The 18,290-nt window shown below is 39.1% G+C and overlaps 2 protein-coding genes across 19 annotated transcripts in view; both read left to right on the forward strand.

The window, feature by feature from the left end:
- The window catches only part of LOC127788925 (protein WHAT'S THIS FACTOR 9, mitochondrial), a 37,224-nt gene extending 22,852 nt beyond the window's left edge, over positions 1 to 14,372 (forward strand). The window contains exons 4-8 of one of the 9 annotated variants that reach the window (XM_052317631.1): positions 9,414 to 10,853; positions 11,033 to 11,240; positions 12,551 to 12,616; positions 13,310 to 13,412; positions 14,079 to 14,372. In XM_052317631.1, coding sequence (XP_052173591.1) covers positions 9,492 to 10,721 — 1,230 coding nt within the window. In that variant the 5' untranslated portion in view covers positions 9,414 to 9,491 and the 3' untranslated portion in view covers positions 10,722 to 10,853; positions 11,033 to 11,240; positions 12,551 to 12,616; positions 13,310 to 13,412; positions 14,079 to 14,372. Of the gene's footprint in view, positions 1 to 9,413; positions 10,854 to 11,032; positions 11,241 to 12,550 lie in introns of all 9 variants that reach the window. The other 8 variants (XM_052317632.1, XM_052317629.1, XM_052317630.1 and 5 more) reach the window with 8 other exon arrangements.
- Positions 14,373 to 16,386: 2,014 nt separating this feature from the next.
- The window catches only part of LOC127787810 (probable E3 ubiquitin-protein ligase ZFP1), a 40,370-nt gene continuing 38,466 nt past the window's right edge, over positions 16,387 to 18,290 (forward strand). For 4 of the 10 annotated variants that reach the window (XM_052315823.1, XM_052315820.1, XM_052315826.1 and 1 more), the window contains exons 1-2: positions 16,387 to 16,604; positions 16,967 to 17,036. The gene's annotated coding sequence lies outside the window, so the exon portion shown is untranslated. The remainder of the gene's footprint in view (positions 16,605 to 16,966; positions 17,037 to 18,290) is intronic. The other 6 variants (XM_052315824.1, XM_052315830.1, XM_052315829.1 and 3 more) reach the window with 2 other exon arrangements.

Raw genomic sequence — 18,290 nt, forward strand, 5'->3', positions numbered from 1 at the left:
CCTTAACTCTTTAGAGTTGCCTAGTAATACCATTTTCTTATGAGTACACCCTAAACCTAGAACCTATGCTTCTTTTCCAGCATTTCTAGAAAAATTATAGGGCATCCGCACTCTCATAACCAAATCCACTCATGGTACTAGAACATTCTGGGCTGGTTCTTTCTTGGGATTCCTTATTTCTGTTTGGGCAATTTCTCTTGATGTGGCCCTCCTCATGACAGTGAAAACATTTTATTTTTCTCCTTCCATTCTTAGATTTTGATCTAGACCTTCCTCTTTGTTTAGGATTATTACTATCTGATCTAAATCCAACCGAGAGGGCATCACTTACTGAGTTCTTGTAATCTACCTTTAGCTGCAATTCCTTAGAGTTTAAAGCTCTTACTACATCATTCAAAGACAATTTATCCCTACCATGTTTCAAGATGTCAACAAAAGTCTCATATGATTTTGGCAATGAGTGCAATAAGACCAATGCCTTATCCTCATCATCATACTTAATGTCAATGTTCTCAAGATCTAAACACAGCTTATTGAAGCTGTCAATGTGATCTTGCAGCTTTTGACTCTCACCCATCTTGAAGGAAAAGAACTTAGTCTTTAAGTATAATTTGGTAGAAAGAGTCTTGGTCATGTAAAGGGTTTCTAGCCTATTCCAAAGGTCCTCCGCGGTTGTTATCTTTGACATCCCCCCCAAGACTTTGTCTCCCAGGCTTAGAATTAAGGTATTAAATGCTTTCTTGTTGATTTCTTTTCTCTGTTTAGACATTTCTCTTTTTTGTTCTTCTGTTAGAGATTTTGGTGGTTTTTTCTCACTGTCTAAAGCCTCTTCCAGCCCTAAATTTCCTAGTAAAGCCCTCATCTTCATCTTCCAAAAGCCGAAATCATTCTGGCCACCAAACTTTTCTATGTCATACCTAGTTGTAGACATTATTTGACACTATTCTATGACCGAGAATCAAAACAGAAGAAATCTTGATGAATCTTGACACTAGGAACATGCTCTGATACCAATTTGTTATACCTAGGGTCACTGGAATTGATTTCTTGGACAAGAATTCTGCCACACTCTATCACACACACTCACGGATTTGATCTTAGGAACAGATTAAATGAATTCAACAGAAATAATAAACAGAAACAAATTTATTAAGAGTAAGAATACACAAACCAAACATTCACAAGACACCAAGATTATTCTAATTCAGATTGCAATATGCAATCCTACGTCCAGCCTTAAGAACCCTACAAGAGCAGCCTTCTTTGATTAAGAAAGAATGATATCAGTACACCAGTTGCACCCCTCGATTACAAGCCTTCTCTCAAGATTACAAAAGCTATTCTAAAACACAACCTTTCCTCTCTCAAAGCTTTCTCGAGAAACAACTGAATTATGCGCCTCTTATGCGTAGACCTCCTTCTCTATTTATAAAATATTTGGGCGACAGATCCTAGGCTATTACACAACTGGATATTACCGGTTTTACCCCCCCAACTTGATAGTTATTTACAAGTGAGTCCACCGCTCATCCGTTCTCTCTAAACCGCATAATAACCTATATAAACAAAACTGCTGTTGCTGCCTCAATACTCTAGACAAATATTTAGTTTCCAATTTAAATGTTCCTTTGAAACTCGAGGGTAATATTCATGTCTCCTTTTATTTCATCCACCAATGTTATGTCATTTACAAATACCATACACCATGACACCCTTGTAAAATCTTTGTTAGGTTTAGGGGCTCTTAGATAACTCAATCAATGATTCTTGTTGCCAATTCACTCACACTCCTCACTCGAAATCAATTTCAAACAATAGAAAATATGCAATTGTAATGAAAGACAGAATTAAAGGAATGAAAACAGAAATGAAACAATCAAACCACAATCACAAGAGGTGCAAGAATTATCTTGGTTCAGGCCACGGAAATGGCCCTACCTCCAGCCACCAAGAACAAGAGCAATTCCACTAGAAACCGAGTGTAGAACAGTTACAAGAAGTCCCTCTTTCTTCCTCTCTGACTCACGAATTCATTGCACTCAAGAGATTACAATCGCTCTTCTTTACACAAAGTATTTCTTCTCTTTTTTACAGCAGTCTCACTCGTATTCAGAGACTTTTGGAATGATCAATATCTCACTCTTCCATCTCTATTCCACCGGAGTACAATCTTCTTGGAGATTATAAAGACTTTCTTGGACACAAGCCTTTCCTCTCACACACACTGCACTCGATCATAGAGAATGAATGATCATTTATGACTGCCCTACCCTATGTCTCCTATGTCACAGCTGCACTGTGGCCACAGCCAAACTTCCAACTCGGTGTGAATTGGGAGTAGCGCTAGAGAACCGTGAGGGAGGAGTGAGGTTTGAATAGGAAGAAAGAGAGAAAGAGAGAAAGAGAGAGAGAAATGGAGAGAGAATACAGAGAATGGAATCAGAAATTGGTTAATTCATTCATGGTTCTTCCAGTAGACTGACATAGAATTTATAGGACCCATAGTGCTGTCACAACAGATCTTCTCTCCTCTAATAGATTCTTTTGTCCTATTCTAGCTTTCTTTACACTTGGCATAACAGCCTAACAAACTACCAACTGGAAATGGAAAAGTCTTTAATTAATAATGGAAGGAAAATAACTAAACTATACTTAATATCCGCAGCAAAATTTCTCATACGTTCGGCCTGCCTCTTGTTCGTGACAATACCCCTCCCTTCAGCGATTTCTTGTCCTCAAGAAATATTCAAGAGGCTGGCTGCCCTTGGGAACCTTTGTAGTAATTGGGGGAGATATTCCCAGGTAGCCCTTTCCGAGGGCTCTTCTTGCCACCTTACCAGCACTTGGATGAGGGGGGCTCCTTGGTGGTAGACCACCCTTCTTTCCAGTATAGTCTCGGGCTCCTTCTCTCTTTCCTTCTCCTTCGGTAGTGCGGGTAGCTCGGGGTTAACCCTTTCCTTGCCAGTAGTCCATTTTAGTAAAGACACATGAAAGATTGGATGAATTCTTGACCCTTCTGGCAGCCGCAATTGGTAAGCTACCTTGCCAATCTTAGCGATTATGGGAAACGGCCCGAAGTACTTAGGGCTGAGTTTAGAGACTGGCCCTTGGGAGATGGACTTAAGGTGTGGATATCTGAGTCTTAGGTAAACACTTTCCCCCACATTGAACTCTCGATCACTTCTCCGCCTGTCAGCATATTGTTTCATTCGATTTTGGGCCAATGCCAGCTTCTGTTTGAGTTGCTGTAGCACTTCCCTTCGCTGTTGCAAGTATTCTTCCACTGCTGGGGCCGTGGTGTGCCCTCCAGTAGCTGGTAGGGTCGGTGGGCTATACCCAAACACTGCTTCAAATGGCGTTCTCCTTATAGAAGCATGGTGGCTGGAATTATACCACCATTGTGCCAATGCCAGCCACCTATGCCAATTCTTAGGTTGCAACACACACATGCACTGAAGATAGGTTTCTAGGCTTTGATTGACCCTTTCTGTTTGCCCATTGGACTGAGGATGGTAGGCGGTTGAAAGGTTGAGTCCTATGCCCAGGTTCTTCATCAATTCCCTCCAAAAGTGGCTGGTGAACACCTTGTCTCGGTTAGATATAATGTATTGAGGAACCCCATGCACAGCTACCACTCTATCCATGAATGCCCTGGCTACTTCTTGGGTGGTGTAGGGGTGAGCCAGCCTTATTAAATGTGCATACTTAGTAAGTCGGTCTACCACCACCATTATTCAATCCTTCCCCTCTAATCTTAGCAAACCTTCGATGAAGTCCATGGACACACTTGTCCATGACTGTGCCGGTATTGGCAGGGGTTGCAGCAGCCCTGGATAGGCCACATTTTCTTGCTTGCACCTTTTACATATATCACACCCCATCACGAATTCTTTTACTGCCCTCTGAAGTTGCGGCCAATGGAACAACTGCCTCACCCTCAAGTAAGTGTTTTGGATACCCGAATGCCCCCCTAGGGGAGAGTCATGCAGGGACTGTAGGATTTTTTTCTTGAGTTCCTCATTGTGGCCCGCTACAATTCTTCCCTTATACCTTAACAGTTCATCAACCATGGTGTAGTCTTTCGTTTCCTTGCTGCCCAGGGCTACTTTCTCCCGCAGGCTCTGGATGTGTTCATCTCCTTCATAGCTATCCACTACCTCCTTGCACCATTGGGAATCACCACGGTTATGGGGGTTGCAACACCTTTCTCTTGACACCTTGATAGGGCATCAGCGGCCACATTTTCCTTCCCCTTCTTATATTGTATGGAATAATCTAACCCCATTAATTTTTCCATCCCTTTCTTTTGCAACTGGGTTTGGAGCTTTTGTTGTAGCAGAAATTTCAAGGACCCGTGATCAGTTTTGATCACAAACCTTCCGACTTCTAAGTAGTGCCGCCACTTCTCAATAGCCATAAGAACAGCCAAAAACTCTTTCTCATATATACTCAAGCCTACGTGTCTTGGACTAAGGGCCTGGCTTACGAAAGCCATTGGCCTGCCATCCTGCATCAACACAACCCCAATTCCCACTCCACATGCATCCGTTTCCAACACAAAAGGCTTGCTGAAATCCGGCAGTCCCATCGTGGGAACCTCGCTCATTGCCACTTTCAATCTTTCAAAGGCATCTTTTGCTTCCTGCCCCCAATGGAAGTTCCCTTTCTTCAACAAGTTGGTGAGGGGTTTGCTGATAATCTCATATCCCTTTACAAATCTGCGGTAATATCCGGTAAGCCCAAGGAAACCCCTAAGAGACCTTATGGTCGTGGGTTTCGGCCAATTGAGCATTGCCTCCACCTTCCTTGGATCGGTGCTGACTCCCTTGCCCGAGATTAGGTGCCCCAAGTATTCCACTTGGTTTTGACCGAATGCACACTTGGACTTTTTGATGAATAGTTGGTTGTTTCTAAGGACATCAAAAGTGGTTCTTAGGTGGCTAATATGTTGGTCCAAGGTTGGGCTATAAACAAGGATATCATCAAAAAACACAAGTATGAATTTTCTTAGGTAGGGTTCAAAGACCTGGTTCATTAAGGATTGGAAGGTGGTCGGGGCGTTGGTGAGTCCAAAGGGCATCACCAAGAACTCAAAATGGCCATGGTGGGTACGAAAGGCAGTCTTGTGGACGTCCTTAGGCCTCATCCTGATTTGGTGGTAGCCCGAGTGCAAGTCCAGCTTGGAAAAGAATTGGGCCAGGTTAAGCTCGTCCAATAGGTCTTCAATAAGGGGTATGGGAAATTTATTCTTGATGGTTAGAGTGTTAAGCTGGCAGTAATTTACACAAAAATGCCAGGACCCATCTTTTTTCTTAACTAACAAAACTGGGGAGGCAAAGGGACTCTGACTCGGTCTAATGAAAGTTTGGCTCATCATTTCTTTCACCATTCTTTCAATCTCGATTTTTTGGGCAGGGGGGTAGCGGTAGGATCTGATGTTTACATGCTCGGTGTTTGGTTTTAGGTTAATGGCATGGTCCAAGTCTACTTCTTCTTCAATCTCGGTTTCAATCACCGATTACTTCCATGTCTTCTTCGTTGTCTACTTCTTCTTCCCCTCGGCCCTCCAATAACAACAACTGTTGTTTGCATTGGTGCCCCGGGAAATATCTGTCCCCACACCTGTAACAGGAATCGGGTTGCCGTCTAGGATCATTAGGCCTCCCACCAAGGTTGGAATTAGCAAAATTCCTTCCTTCGACCTTACTCCTCACCATCTCCTTGTCGACCCCTTTGCTACTTCCTCCTTGTTGCCAACTCCCCGCGTGTGCAGTTCTTTGTTGCTGCACCTTCTGCTTCTTTAACAGGGCCTCCACTACCATTTCTTGCAACCTGGCACTCTCAGCCGCTTGCTCCAAGGTTCGTGGCTTGATCATCTTTACCATAGGCCTCAGTTCTTCGCTCAGGCCACTGAGGAAACTAGAGACATAATATGCCTCTGTTAGGTGAGGATCATGGCTACTCATCAAAGATCTCAACTCCTCAAATCTTCTCAAGTAGGTTCCAACATCACCCGCTTGTCTTAATTTATTAAATTCTTCAATAGTGTCCGACATGCTCCTCTCCCCGATCCTCTCACACAAACGTTCAGAGAACTCCCTCCAGGTGTAGTGCTCTCGCCCCTGAGTCCACCCTTGGAACCATGCATCCACCCCGTCATCAAAGTAAGTTGCCGCTAAAGCAACCCTCTTTTCTCTTGGTACATTGTACCACTCAAACAACCTTTCACACTTGCGAACCCACCACCTAGGATTGGTTCCCTCAAATACGGGTATCTCCATTCGAGGCATGGGAAACCCTTGTGGTGGGGGTACAGTTCGGTTTTCCCGTTCCCCACCTAATAATGCCTCAGCGTCCTCACCTTGCTCGACCACCATCTCACGGGCTCTATTTTCTGGATTCATCCTCTCAATTTGTAATATAGGGTCGTTTCTATCTCTATGAGGAAAATCGGGAGACAAGCTAACCTGTATTTGGCGAGTAAACATCAGCATAAACTGTTGAAGCTGATTACCCATCTCTTCCTGCATCTGATTGATATCTTCTCTCATTTGGTTAAGTCCTCCTTCCACCCTGCGATCTACTGTTATGACCGCATCATGATTTTTTTGGTTGCTGACTTCTAAGCGGTCCACCCGATCCTGAAATTCTCCCACCGTTGAGCTGAGTTGCTGGAGCTGCGACTCCATGTTCTTCATGCGTGTTCCTTCGGCCATCTTCTGCGGTCTTAATGCTTCGCGCCAGCACCGATGCTCTGATACCAAATGTCACAGCTGCGTTGTGGCCACAGCCGAACTTCCAACTCGATGTGAATTGTGAGCAGCGCTAGAGAACCGTGAGGGAGGAGTGAGGTTTGAATAGGAAGAAAGAGAGAAAAAGAGAGAGAATACAGAGAATGGAATCAGAAATTAGTTAATTCATTCATGGTTCTTCCAGTAGACTGACATAGAATTTATAGGACCCATAGTGCTGTCACAGTAGATCTTCTCTCCTCTAATAGATTCTTTTGTTCTATTCTAGCCTCCTTTACACCTGGCATAACAGCCTAACAAACTACCAGCTAGAAATGGAAAAGTTTTTAATTAATAATGGAAGGAATTAAAGAAATTATGCTATGTCATTTACAAATATCATACACCAAGACACCCTTGTAAAATCTTTGTTAGGTTTAGGGGCTCTTAGATAACTCAATCAATGATTCTTGTTGCCAATTCACTCACACTCCTCACCCGAAATCAATTTCAAACAACAGAAAATATGCAATTGTAATGAAAGACAGAATTAAAGGAATGAAAACAGAAATGAAACAATCAAACCACAATCACAAGAGGTGCAAGAATTATCTTGGTTCAGGCCATGGAAATGGCCCTACCTCCAGCCACCAAGAACAAGAGCAATTCCAAGTGTAGAACAGTTACAAGAAGTCCCTCTTTCTTCCTCTCTGACTCACGAATTCATTGCACTCAAGAGATTACAATCGCTCTTCTTTACACAAAGTATTTCTTCTCTTTTTTACAGCTGTCTCACTCGTATTCAGAGACTTTTGGAATGATCAATATCTCACTCTTCCATCTCTATTCCACCGGAGTACAATCTTCTTGGAGATTATAAAGACTTTCTTGGACACAAGCCTTTCCTCTCACACACACTGCACTCGATCATAGAGAATGAATGATCATTTATGACTGCCCTACCCTATGTCTGCTATTTATAGACATTATGGGCGGTAATTACAAGGTTTTTATTTAGACTACACAAAGACCGAAATACCCCTTATAATAAAACACCTAAGCTAGACTCTTCTAATTTAGAATAAAACTAGCTGCTTCAAACACTCGAGACATCTCTTGTTCTTCTTAACCTTCTGGACTGTTTTCTCAATGCAAAACATCAACAATCTTCCATAACCACAAGAAGTGGAAGCAAATATAGATAAATACTCCTGGTGTAGTTATAGCAAAATAATAATCTGAGAGTATCATGACCCCGAAGGCGATGGTCTAATTTAATCCTAAATTAGACTTCTGATTCACTATAGCTTATTTTCACTCTCCATCAACACCTTAATGTCAAGTGCTTTTTAAGTTGTCAATATCCAAGAGACATGGTTCAACATTTAGGTTATGCATTCTATATATGTATATATATATACACATATCAAATCACATGTAACTAAATCACTTAAAATTATATATCTATCTACACACACACACACACACACACACACATATATATATATAGAGAGAGAGAGGACCTTGGGGAAGGGATCTCAATCAATTCTAAAATTATGACCTAAAATGGAGCATTTCAAAACCTTAACTTCCTTTGCTGTTCTTGTGTAAAATTACGAGGACAATTAATCCAAGATAAATGATTATGATACCAGGTTAGCCAGACTCTAATTCAGCTAGATGCCTCTCTTAAACCTAAACAGTTCAAGGGTCTTTGTGTGAAGAGGTTTTGAGAAAGATGCGATCTCTCTTTTTCTATATCATGCATGTTAAAACTTAAAATACATTTGTACTAGATTAGAGCTTGTATTGTAGAGGAAGAATCATGTTGTATTGTTTTCTGTATTAGTTCTTCTAGGAGGGAAATGTTTCTAGAAGGCTGACCGAGATTGTTGTAACTGCCATTTGGGCAGTCGGTCAGAAGGATTTCTCCTGGCCCTATAGCTTATAAATAGGGGCTGAGAGATAGGCTTTTGCAGAGCTTTCAGTGTGGGTTTACAATCTGTCTTGTGCAAGTATGTGCGGTGAGAAGGAGGGTATATCTTTCTTGTTTACAACTCTATATAGCTTTCAGGTTTATGGGCTAGGTGAGAGTTCGGTTTTATAGCACATGTAATCATGTATTGGTATTCAAGATAGTGGAGAAAGCAAGGGCAAAGCCAATCTGGATGTAGGTCTCTTTTGAGACTGAACCAGGATAAACTTGTGTGTGCTGTTTGCAGTTTTTGATTATTTTCTTGTTGGTTTCTGGTTTCAATTCGTTGCGGATTAGAGAGACCGTAAAAGAGTATTTGAGTGATCATAGCTAGGGGTGAGATCTAGGTTAACAATGCATGTGTGCAGTTCTTAAAAATCAAAACATGGGTTTTAATGCATCAATATTTGGGAAAAAGTAACTTGCCAATTTGCTATGCTATCTATAGCACAGTTCTGCAACTAATAAGCATGGATCATTTAAAGTCCCAATAGTATCTCCATCCCACTATATCTAAACTACACAGTGATTGCAAACACATGTACATTTCCAATGAAAATTATTAACCTTGTCGTAATTTTGAGCAGTTAGCGGATGTTGTATAATAAGGTACGAAGATTATGGAATACCACTAGAATAACCTATCTTTCCATGCACAAAATGCTGCTTCTAATGTTTCTGTTCTTTGTGCTTTTGGCTATCATCAGGACATGGAGCAATGGTGTTGCGTGTCCAGGACATATTTCCTGATCTAACTGGACAGTGTTGATTTATAACCCTTTTACATGTTTCGGTGGTTGAGGGGTAGGGCAGGAGGCTATGGTTCCCTGTATGAGCATCAGAGAGGATTCATTTACCAGCAAAAGTTTACTCTGGTCAATGTGAAGTTAAAATCGGTGAAAGATAGGGTGTTGGATGCTGTTGTTGCTGGTGAGAGGGATCTGAGGGCAGTTTGCACCATTGTTTCCATCATAGTTTCTAATCCTCAATGTTGTGTGCCTGTCTACCACCTCTCTCGTTCTCGAGGACAACTTGGTGTTACACATGATCACAGGCTTTCTACCCTTGTCAGGAGATACCCCAATATTTTCAATGAATTTCATGTCCCTGACAGTGGTGGCACACCTGTCCCCTGGTTCTGCTTAACCCCTGAAGCCCTGAAGCTCCACCAAGAGGAACTGATCATCAGACAAAAATGTCGGAAGGACCTTCTTGATAGACTTTGTAAGCTCCTCATGCTCACCAAAGAAAGGACACTTCCTTTACAAACAATTGACCAGCTAAAATGGGACATGGGCTTGCCATATGACTATGAGCATTCCTTTATTCCAAATCACCCACAGTTATTTTCTTTATGTCACCTTTCAGATGATCGTATTGGCTTAAGACTTCTAATGTGGGATGACCTTCTTACTATCTCTGAACTGCAAAAAAATGCTGCTTCAGAAAAAAAGAAAGACATGGAAAATGGCTGCTTATCATTTCCGATTCGATTCACACGAGGTTTTGGATTGAAGAGAAAATGCATGGAATGGTTAGAGGAGTGGCAGAGTCTTCCGTATACTTCACCTTACTCGGATGCCTCCCATTTGGATCCCCGTACAGATATATCTGAGAAGAGAATTGTTGGAGTCTTTCATGAGTTACTTCATCTTACCCTGGAAAAGAAAACTGAACGCAAGAATGTGAGCAACCTTCGTAAGCCACTAGCCTTGCCTCAGAAATTCACAAAGGTGTTTGAGCGGCATCCTGGCATCTTCTACATCTCTAAGAAGTGTGACACCCAGACTGTTGTTCTAAGGGAAGCCTATGATGGTCAATTCCTCCTCCAAAAACACCCCCTTGTAGACATTAGAGAAAAGTACTCAAAAATGATGCTAGAAGGGTTCCTTGGTAGGAGTAGGGGCTTGTTCAAGAGAAATATGGGTGCAGTTTTAGCGGAGGATACAATAAAGAATGTGTTTACTGATGAATCTAGTGATAGTAGTTATGAGTCTGAAGGAAAGGCAGAGTAATTTTCTCACTGAACAGGAATCAGAAGACAAGCGTTGCTGATTTCTGGTAGGATTCTTAGCCCAATAAGAATTTTTGTTTGCAGTTGGCTAAGAGTAGGCAGGCACTGCAAGGAGCTTTTGATTCCTCTCCAGGTATTGTTTTAATTTCGCCATTCTTTTGAGTTAATCACATGTAATTGTTGTATTGAATCACCTATTGAAGATTTCAGGACTTTGTTGCTAATTGGAGTTTAGTAAAGATTATTAACAATTTATACTCCTAATTCAGTTCCATATTTTTCTGCTTCTTTTCCCTGAATCAATCCTGTTAGCCATGTGAAATGAGGGTCAAGGAAAAGAGAAAAGTGGGGGGGGGGGGGGGGGGGGATCTGAAGGGCTTGTAACTTTTTTTTGCATCTGCAATACTGAGGGGTCTGCTGCTGTAGAGAAGTAAAAAGGAGCTGGAAATGCAAACATTCATTCCAGACTTGGCTGAATGACTATGTATGTATATATTCTGGACTGCTTAAAAGAATCATTGTAGGTCTTATTATCCCAACCAAAATTAATCTTCAAAACTGAATTCTGCATTACACACAACTTTGGCAAAAGAATATGTTTCCAGAGATGAGACAGTTGTTGGGTTTTGTTAGTTAGCCAACTTTGAAAACTCTCTCTCCCCTTCTTTTCTTCATTTTTTCTTTTTTTTTGGGTTGGTTGGGGGGGGGGGGGGGGGTGTTGTCATTGTTGGGTTGCTGTAAATGGATTGGGTTTACCTAGGATCAACTCCGGTTCCAATCCCTTTATTTAGGGTTTAGGGTCTGATACTATATTTATATTCTATTACTTGGACCTAGTTTAGATTCAATTGTAAATATAATGAATGGTTTGGATATGGATTTATTAGTTTGATTCGATTAGGATCGGAATCCTTTAAAATTAAATATATAATATACTGTTTATACTATGCATAAAAAACAATAATAATAAATATAAATAATTAAAAGAGATTGATCAACCCATCTCAAATACTCAAACCCATTAAAAGAAGTTGATTGTCATTGTCTCCCATCTCAAATCCATTTCATTCAAAGTTCAAACCCTATTGTGTTTCTCTTTCTCTGTATATATATACATACACACAAACACACTCACATACATATATCAGCTATTTCACAGATGAATCTATCAACGGATCTAGTTAACATTCGGATTGGATTTGGTTTCGATCTATTGTGGGCCTGGTAGTAAATATATATTTGATCACTCGAACTCGGTCATCTAATAAATGGTTTGGATATGGATTTGTTAGTTCCAATCGATTTAGGTACCATTTATAGGCTTGCGGGGGAGAGGATGAAGGTTGATTTTTTTCCAAGGGAAAGGATCTGAAGATTTAGGTGTGGTATTGTTAGGTCAATTTTTTGTTTTTGTGTTTTAGTTTGTGAGGGTGGGCCTTGCTAGCAATGGTAAGATTGCTCTCTTGTGATTGGGCGGCCAGGGGATCAGGCTGGTAAATAGTTTCTTTGCAAAGTAAGGGTAAAATTGCATAGAAGATGACCTTCCCCTGGCCCTTGCGAAGTAGGCAGCCTTGTGCATTAGGGAACGTGCCCTTCTTTAGAACTTCAATTCAGTTGTTATTCAACGTTGATCGTTTTTGTTGGGATCTTTCCTTCTTCATTGAGATTGTTGTTATATCTACTCCCGTGGATGGCATCTAATGAACCAAGAATAGATTATGAAAATGCCATTCTCATATCGTTGTGCAATGTTTTTTCTTTGTGCAATAATCGTTGAACTTCTTGCTTGCAAATTTCAGTTGAATGCTTTACTGATGTTTTTTTCTAAAGTGGTATTATGTCCCAGATAACTCCACTGGAGTATTCATGGTTCCTGCAAACGCAAAGTAGTAACAGGTAAGAGGTTTTTAGTGTTTCCATTTGAGGAGTGGAGTGCAATCTGAAGCAGTTGGGGTAGGAAGGCAATTTTTTTTTGATTTGATGGATGTTTGACAAATTCAATCCACTTGAAATCTCATCTGATGGGTCGGGTATGGATGGACAATTAAAGAACCCATGTGGGTATGGGTAGGGGCTGGAGTTAAGCTAGATCCGATCCGTATCCCACTTGTATATAAAATTGTTAAATATTTTTAAATTTTATTATATATGTTTTTGTTATTTTTTTTTTTATATATTTTTCTGTTTACAGTTTTTATACTTATATTTCTAAACAGAAGGCTAAAGCCAAGCTCAGCCTACTCCCCAATAAACCCCGCCAAAAGTTACTTATTATGTTTGAGATGTTTTGGGTTGTGGGTTATTTAGATAATGACTTGGTTTGTGTTGGAAACATTTTATGTTGTGTGGATTTATATGGTTGAAAATATTGTATGTAATTGAAAATGTTATATGGAATTTATATATATTTTCATTTCTTGTTATATATTGTGTTAAATTTTGATTATGAATTTGAGATAAAATAAAATAAATATATATTTTTAATTTAAATTGAATGGCTAGAGGATATTCAATGGATATCTGCTACCTGATGGATATTGGGATGGAGGATTAAATATATTATCCGATGGGTATTAGGATTTGGTACAGGTACATATAAGGATGAAGGTATATTTGGTCCATATCTGGTCCGCTGTCATCCCTAATTTGGGGGGAGGGGACTGATGGAAGATACACTGTGCTACAGGTTATGGTAAAAGTCGAGTCTAATCTTATTCATAGTTAATTTGAGATTTTCAAATGCTTGTTGGAATTTTGGAGAAATCTGCTCTGATTTTTAACACTTCTCTTGCTTGCTCTTTTTCTCCCTCTTCCTGTCTTCCTGTCTCTCACGTTTTGTTCTTTTTTTTTTTTGCCCTTTAGTTTTTCTCCTCTTGATTCTTCTGTTACAAGATCTGCGTAGTCATTATGTCGATATGCAAATGGCAGTGGTTAATACTTGATCTAGCTAAGCTAGTACTCTCAAAGCGGGCCTCTTGTGCATTTGAATGCCCATTTATTCTGATCTCTCTCTCACTTGGTTTTTGCTCTAGGATTTTTCTGTGAAGTTATTACCTTTATGCTGTAACATGCAACCAAAAGTGAGAACTTTTGGTATTCCTTTTTCTTTTTTGGTTAGAAGTGTTCTAGCATTTTCCTAATGTATCCAAATTAAAAGTATCCTTCGAGGTTGAGGTGGATTAAGAAAGATGTATCAATGATGGGTCAAATTAATTTACCTTTTATCACAAGGAAGAAAAAATTTGTTCCCTTTTATGTTGTTTCAAGACTGAGTAGTAGCAAACGCACTTAATTTGATTCTTTTTATCGATTGACATTTAAACTGACACAAGATTTACTGATGCACTAACTCTTGCAGGTTAGGCCACCCTACAGTACACCATATAAAGACGGCAGAACAGAAAGGCAAGAGCTGTGCCATTATAGTTCCACCTGTCACAATTGGCGTCCTCCTGTTTCTGTAACTATTGGAATACCCTCTGGCCAAGTTGTATTCGGCTCTCAAGGGGTAATTTGATTGATAGATTATCGACTATGCGAATTTTTCATACAGGACAAAAGCTTGAACTGTGTCTTCAAGCAGAATGAAAGGCCTGTAGATTAAGCTGCTACTCGAAGTCCAAGTCCTCCAGGACAAGTTTTCCTCGCTTGTTATGTAGAAGTAGAACTCTTTATCAGGTACCACAATTAGTAGCTTTTAAATTGCTTGGTATCTGTTTGGCTCGCTTCTACCAAACCAAGAAGGAACTTTATTGGATAGGGGCATCTAATGCATAAGCTGCAATTGTTGACTTCGTCCACCAATCTCAAACAATTAAGGTTCATTGAAAATTATATATTAAAGACATTATGATCATATTGTCACTTTTTCCCTAGGAAGTTTATAAATCATTATTTTTTTTTTTTATCTCGATTGTAAATTTTGGTAGCAACGATAAGATTTACCATCTCGTGTCTAAGGATTGTAAGTTTGAGTTGTTAAAACATTGTCTTTGTAAAATAAGGCGGTGTACAGTGTGATCCTTTCTGGACATTCTCCAAGTGGAGAGTCTCACGAGGCAGAGAGAGAGAGAGTTGTGGGCTAGGGATGTGTTATAAAGGGTTTGGATATTTTTCTTTTTTTAGGTGGTTTAAACATGAATCTAAATATAAATTGTGCTCATCGTTTTAGGTCCACGTGATTTAAATCTATTTGTATTTAAAGGGTAGGGGGAGGGGGTGTGTGTTTTATTTATGAAAGAAGAAAAATTAAAAAAGAAATAATTGTGTAGAATTAAGAATAAATTTTAATCAAATTCTATGTAATTTAGATCATTTTGACAATCTCATTTGATTTAAATTAAGCATTTGATAGTTCTTGTGATTTTTGTATCTTTCCCAGACAGCTTTTTGTTAGTTTGAAATTTATGGTCACTGAACGAATTTATCAAAATAACATTGTCTTGAATAAAACTTAAATTTTAAATTTAAATCTTAGAAATTTTTGTAAAGTGCAAGTGTTACTGAGATATGACTCAAACTAGAGTGGATTAAGGCAAATTAATCCAGAATTAATGTATTCTGACAAGTAATTAGAGACAAAAGTGGCCATTATTGGTCACAGTGGGGACCATGACCACGAGCACGACCAGCTCCCCACCTGGAACTTAGAGCTTCACATTTTTCACGTTGCGTTTGGAATTCGTAGAGCGGAAACAGCCTGGAAGATTGAAGGGTGCATGCATCCATTCAACTCAGATGTCGTCAACTTCTTCTCCTGTTTGGTATTCCATCCAGAAAACTCCACAGAAAAAGAGGAAATAAAATATACGACGGCCATTAGAGTTCCTTCTTCTCTTTTTCCCTTGTATCATGGCACACGTGTTGCATGAAGAGAGCGGAACCCTATCGTACGCTGTTGCACGCCACTAGCTCCTCCTCCTCCTGACATCTAAGTCTAAGCCAATTACTCAATTACCCTCTTACCATAAACTATTTTACATCCCCCCCCCCCCGCTTCTATGATTTTATTTTATTTTTTTTATAAATATCATACGAAAATTATTAATTCAAAATTTAGTGGTGAAAAAAAGAGAGTTGATTTTGCAATAAATGGTGTCTAACTTAACGGATTCAACCTTTTATTTTTGTTTCTTAATCTATCATTGTAGATTAGACGTAATATTAAATATAAATAAATTATCTTATATTTTTAATTTATTTTATATAATATAATTTTCATTTGAAAAGAAATTCTGTAACCACACCTTATATCCTTTTATTTTTTTGAATTTAAGTTAAATGATATCTTTTTTTTTTCTATAAATAAGTTAAATGATATCGCATAAGTTACAGATATATAATATTATTTTAACCAAATTAATATATATTTTTTAATATTATAAAACTAATTTTTGAAGAATAAATTTTAAAAAATAAGTAGTAGACACGAGTTAATAATAAATATTATTTAAATTGTGTCATATTTTGATGATTAACTATCGTTATTTTTGATTAAAAATTTATATTTAATTCATGTATAATAATGTTTTACTTTTATTACAATATATAAAAACTTAGTGAATTATAAAATAAATACTCAAGAAAATAATTAAATCATGAATTATATTACATAGGCGTGTGTATATATATACATATATGTGCATAGGCGGTTGTCGGTAACGGTGGGCTGTCCAGCCAATTTGGCAGAGCCCTCTTCTATATATTTGCTTGCGACCAAACCCAAACCCCAACCCCAAACCCAAATCCAAATCCAAATCCAAACCCAACCGCTTTATGCTTCTCCGTCTTCTTCTCTATAAATTTACATCCTTCTCTCTCTAGAGATATTATGCATATCGCATTGATCGTTCACTGGTAATCGCCCGCCGATCGACCGTCGAAGGTTTGATTTTCCTCGTCATCATCGCCGATCATCGCTTGATTGACTTGTGCTGTTAGTTTGGGTGCCTTTTGGCAGATTTTTCTTATGTATGGTCGTTCTTCTTCTGTAGTTTATTCATCGATTCTCATCGTTGTTCTTGTTTCATCGATTCTGATCGCTCGTCTGTATGTGTGTATGTCTTGTCTTGGAAGAATTTTGGCCCTTCGTATGGATTGATGATAAAGGGGGTGATCTATCAGTTTTGCCCTCTAGTTTTGAAGGAGTTGCATATCTTACAACCATTTTGTGCTTGTGCTGATTCGCTAATTTTCTGATTGGTATTTCTGCTGGATTGAACTGAATTTAACTTTGTTTTGTAATAGAGCTGCAGATGATAGATTCTGGGTTAGGAACTTGGGAGAATCCACTCTGCCTAACTGAGAGAATTGGATTGTAAGTAGTATAAAATAAGACTGAATAATTTTGGTTAATGCGATACTGGATGTCTTCCCCTATTTCTCCTGTGGTGGTCCTGTCCATGGCACATCTGATCATTGTGATTTTTTGGTTTCTTAGTTTATGATTGTTGTTTGAATGAAGGGGCAACACTAAGCCAAAAGTAATATCTTTGTTGGTGCTCTACTGTTTATGTAATTTTGTCTGCTCTCTTGGTTAAGCGTTAAACGTAAAAAACCTATTAGCATCTAAGGTAAGACCATATATTTCTTCCATATATTTCTTTTTTATCTACTTGATCAGAACAAGCTTAATCAAAATTTAAGTGGGTAAAATTGACAGTAATATGACTGCCCCTAGTTACAATACTATAGTCCGTGTAGTTGCACAGTTCAGCTGTGGTACTGTAGCTTTTAGCTGCCCTCACTATACACTGCACTCATGTAGGAACCCATGTTCTTGGCATTGGAAAGTTAAAATGGGTTTTTTTTGTGCTAAAATATTATATTGTACTTCATATGTAACATATGAAATTTGAATGGCAAACTATTCGGGAGTTGTTGAGTAATTGACCAAACACTTTGCACACAATTCTCACACACTCACGTGAAAACAGAAATGAAACAAGAGACAAAAGGGTTTATCCTGGTTTAGACTTTGAATGAATCAAAGTCTTGCATCCAGACTGAAGGAGACACCACAAAATCTACTATAGAAGAGATAGGTACACACACAAAGCCTTCTCACACAGGCTTCCCTCATAGAGATTACAAAGTCTAAGAACTTAGGCTTTTCTCTCTACTTGTGCACATTGAAAACTGAAGAAAAACGCGCATTAGAAACATAGCTGGCCCCTCTATTTATAGAGGATAGAGGAGGCAGCAATTACAAGACATTTAAAAGAAAAAACAAAAAGTCGGTACTAACCATTACATGGTTAGTTGCCGTTACAATGGCTTTAAAAATTAAAACATAACTTTCGATTTCTTTAATGCCTTTATTTTGACTTTAAGACTTAATTTGTGCAAACTTCAACAATTTCTCCACCATTTGCATAAGTTGAGTCTTCAATCTTCAAATTCTCCTGTAGATTCTGCATCTGCCCTCTTCCTTACCTTCCTTCTTCCATATCCTAAGCTTGACTGCTTAGGCTTCCTGAAGCTATCTAGAGTAGCTTCAAACAGTGTTTCAACTTGGCTGCTGGAACGGCCTTGGTGAACATATTTGCTGCATTGTCTTCACCAGCTACCT

Source organism: Diospyros lotus, chromosome 13, assembly GCF_014633365.1.
Source record: "Diospyros lotus cultivar Yz01 chromosome 13, ASM1463336v1, whole genome shotgun sequence".
NCBI lineage: Eukaryota > Viridiplantae > Streptophyta > Magnoliopsida > Ericales > Ebenaceae > Diospyros > Diospyros lotus.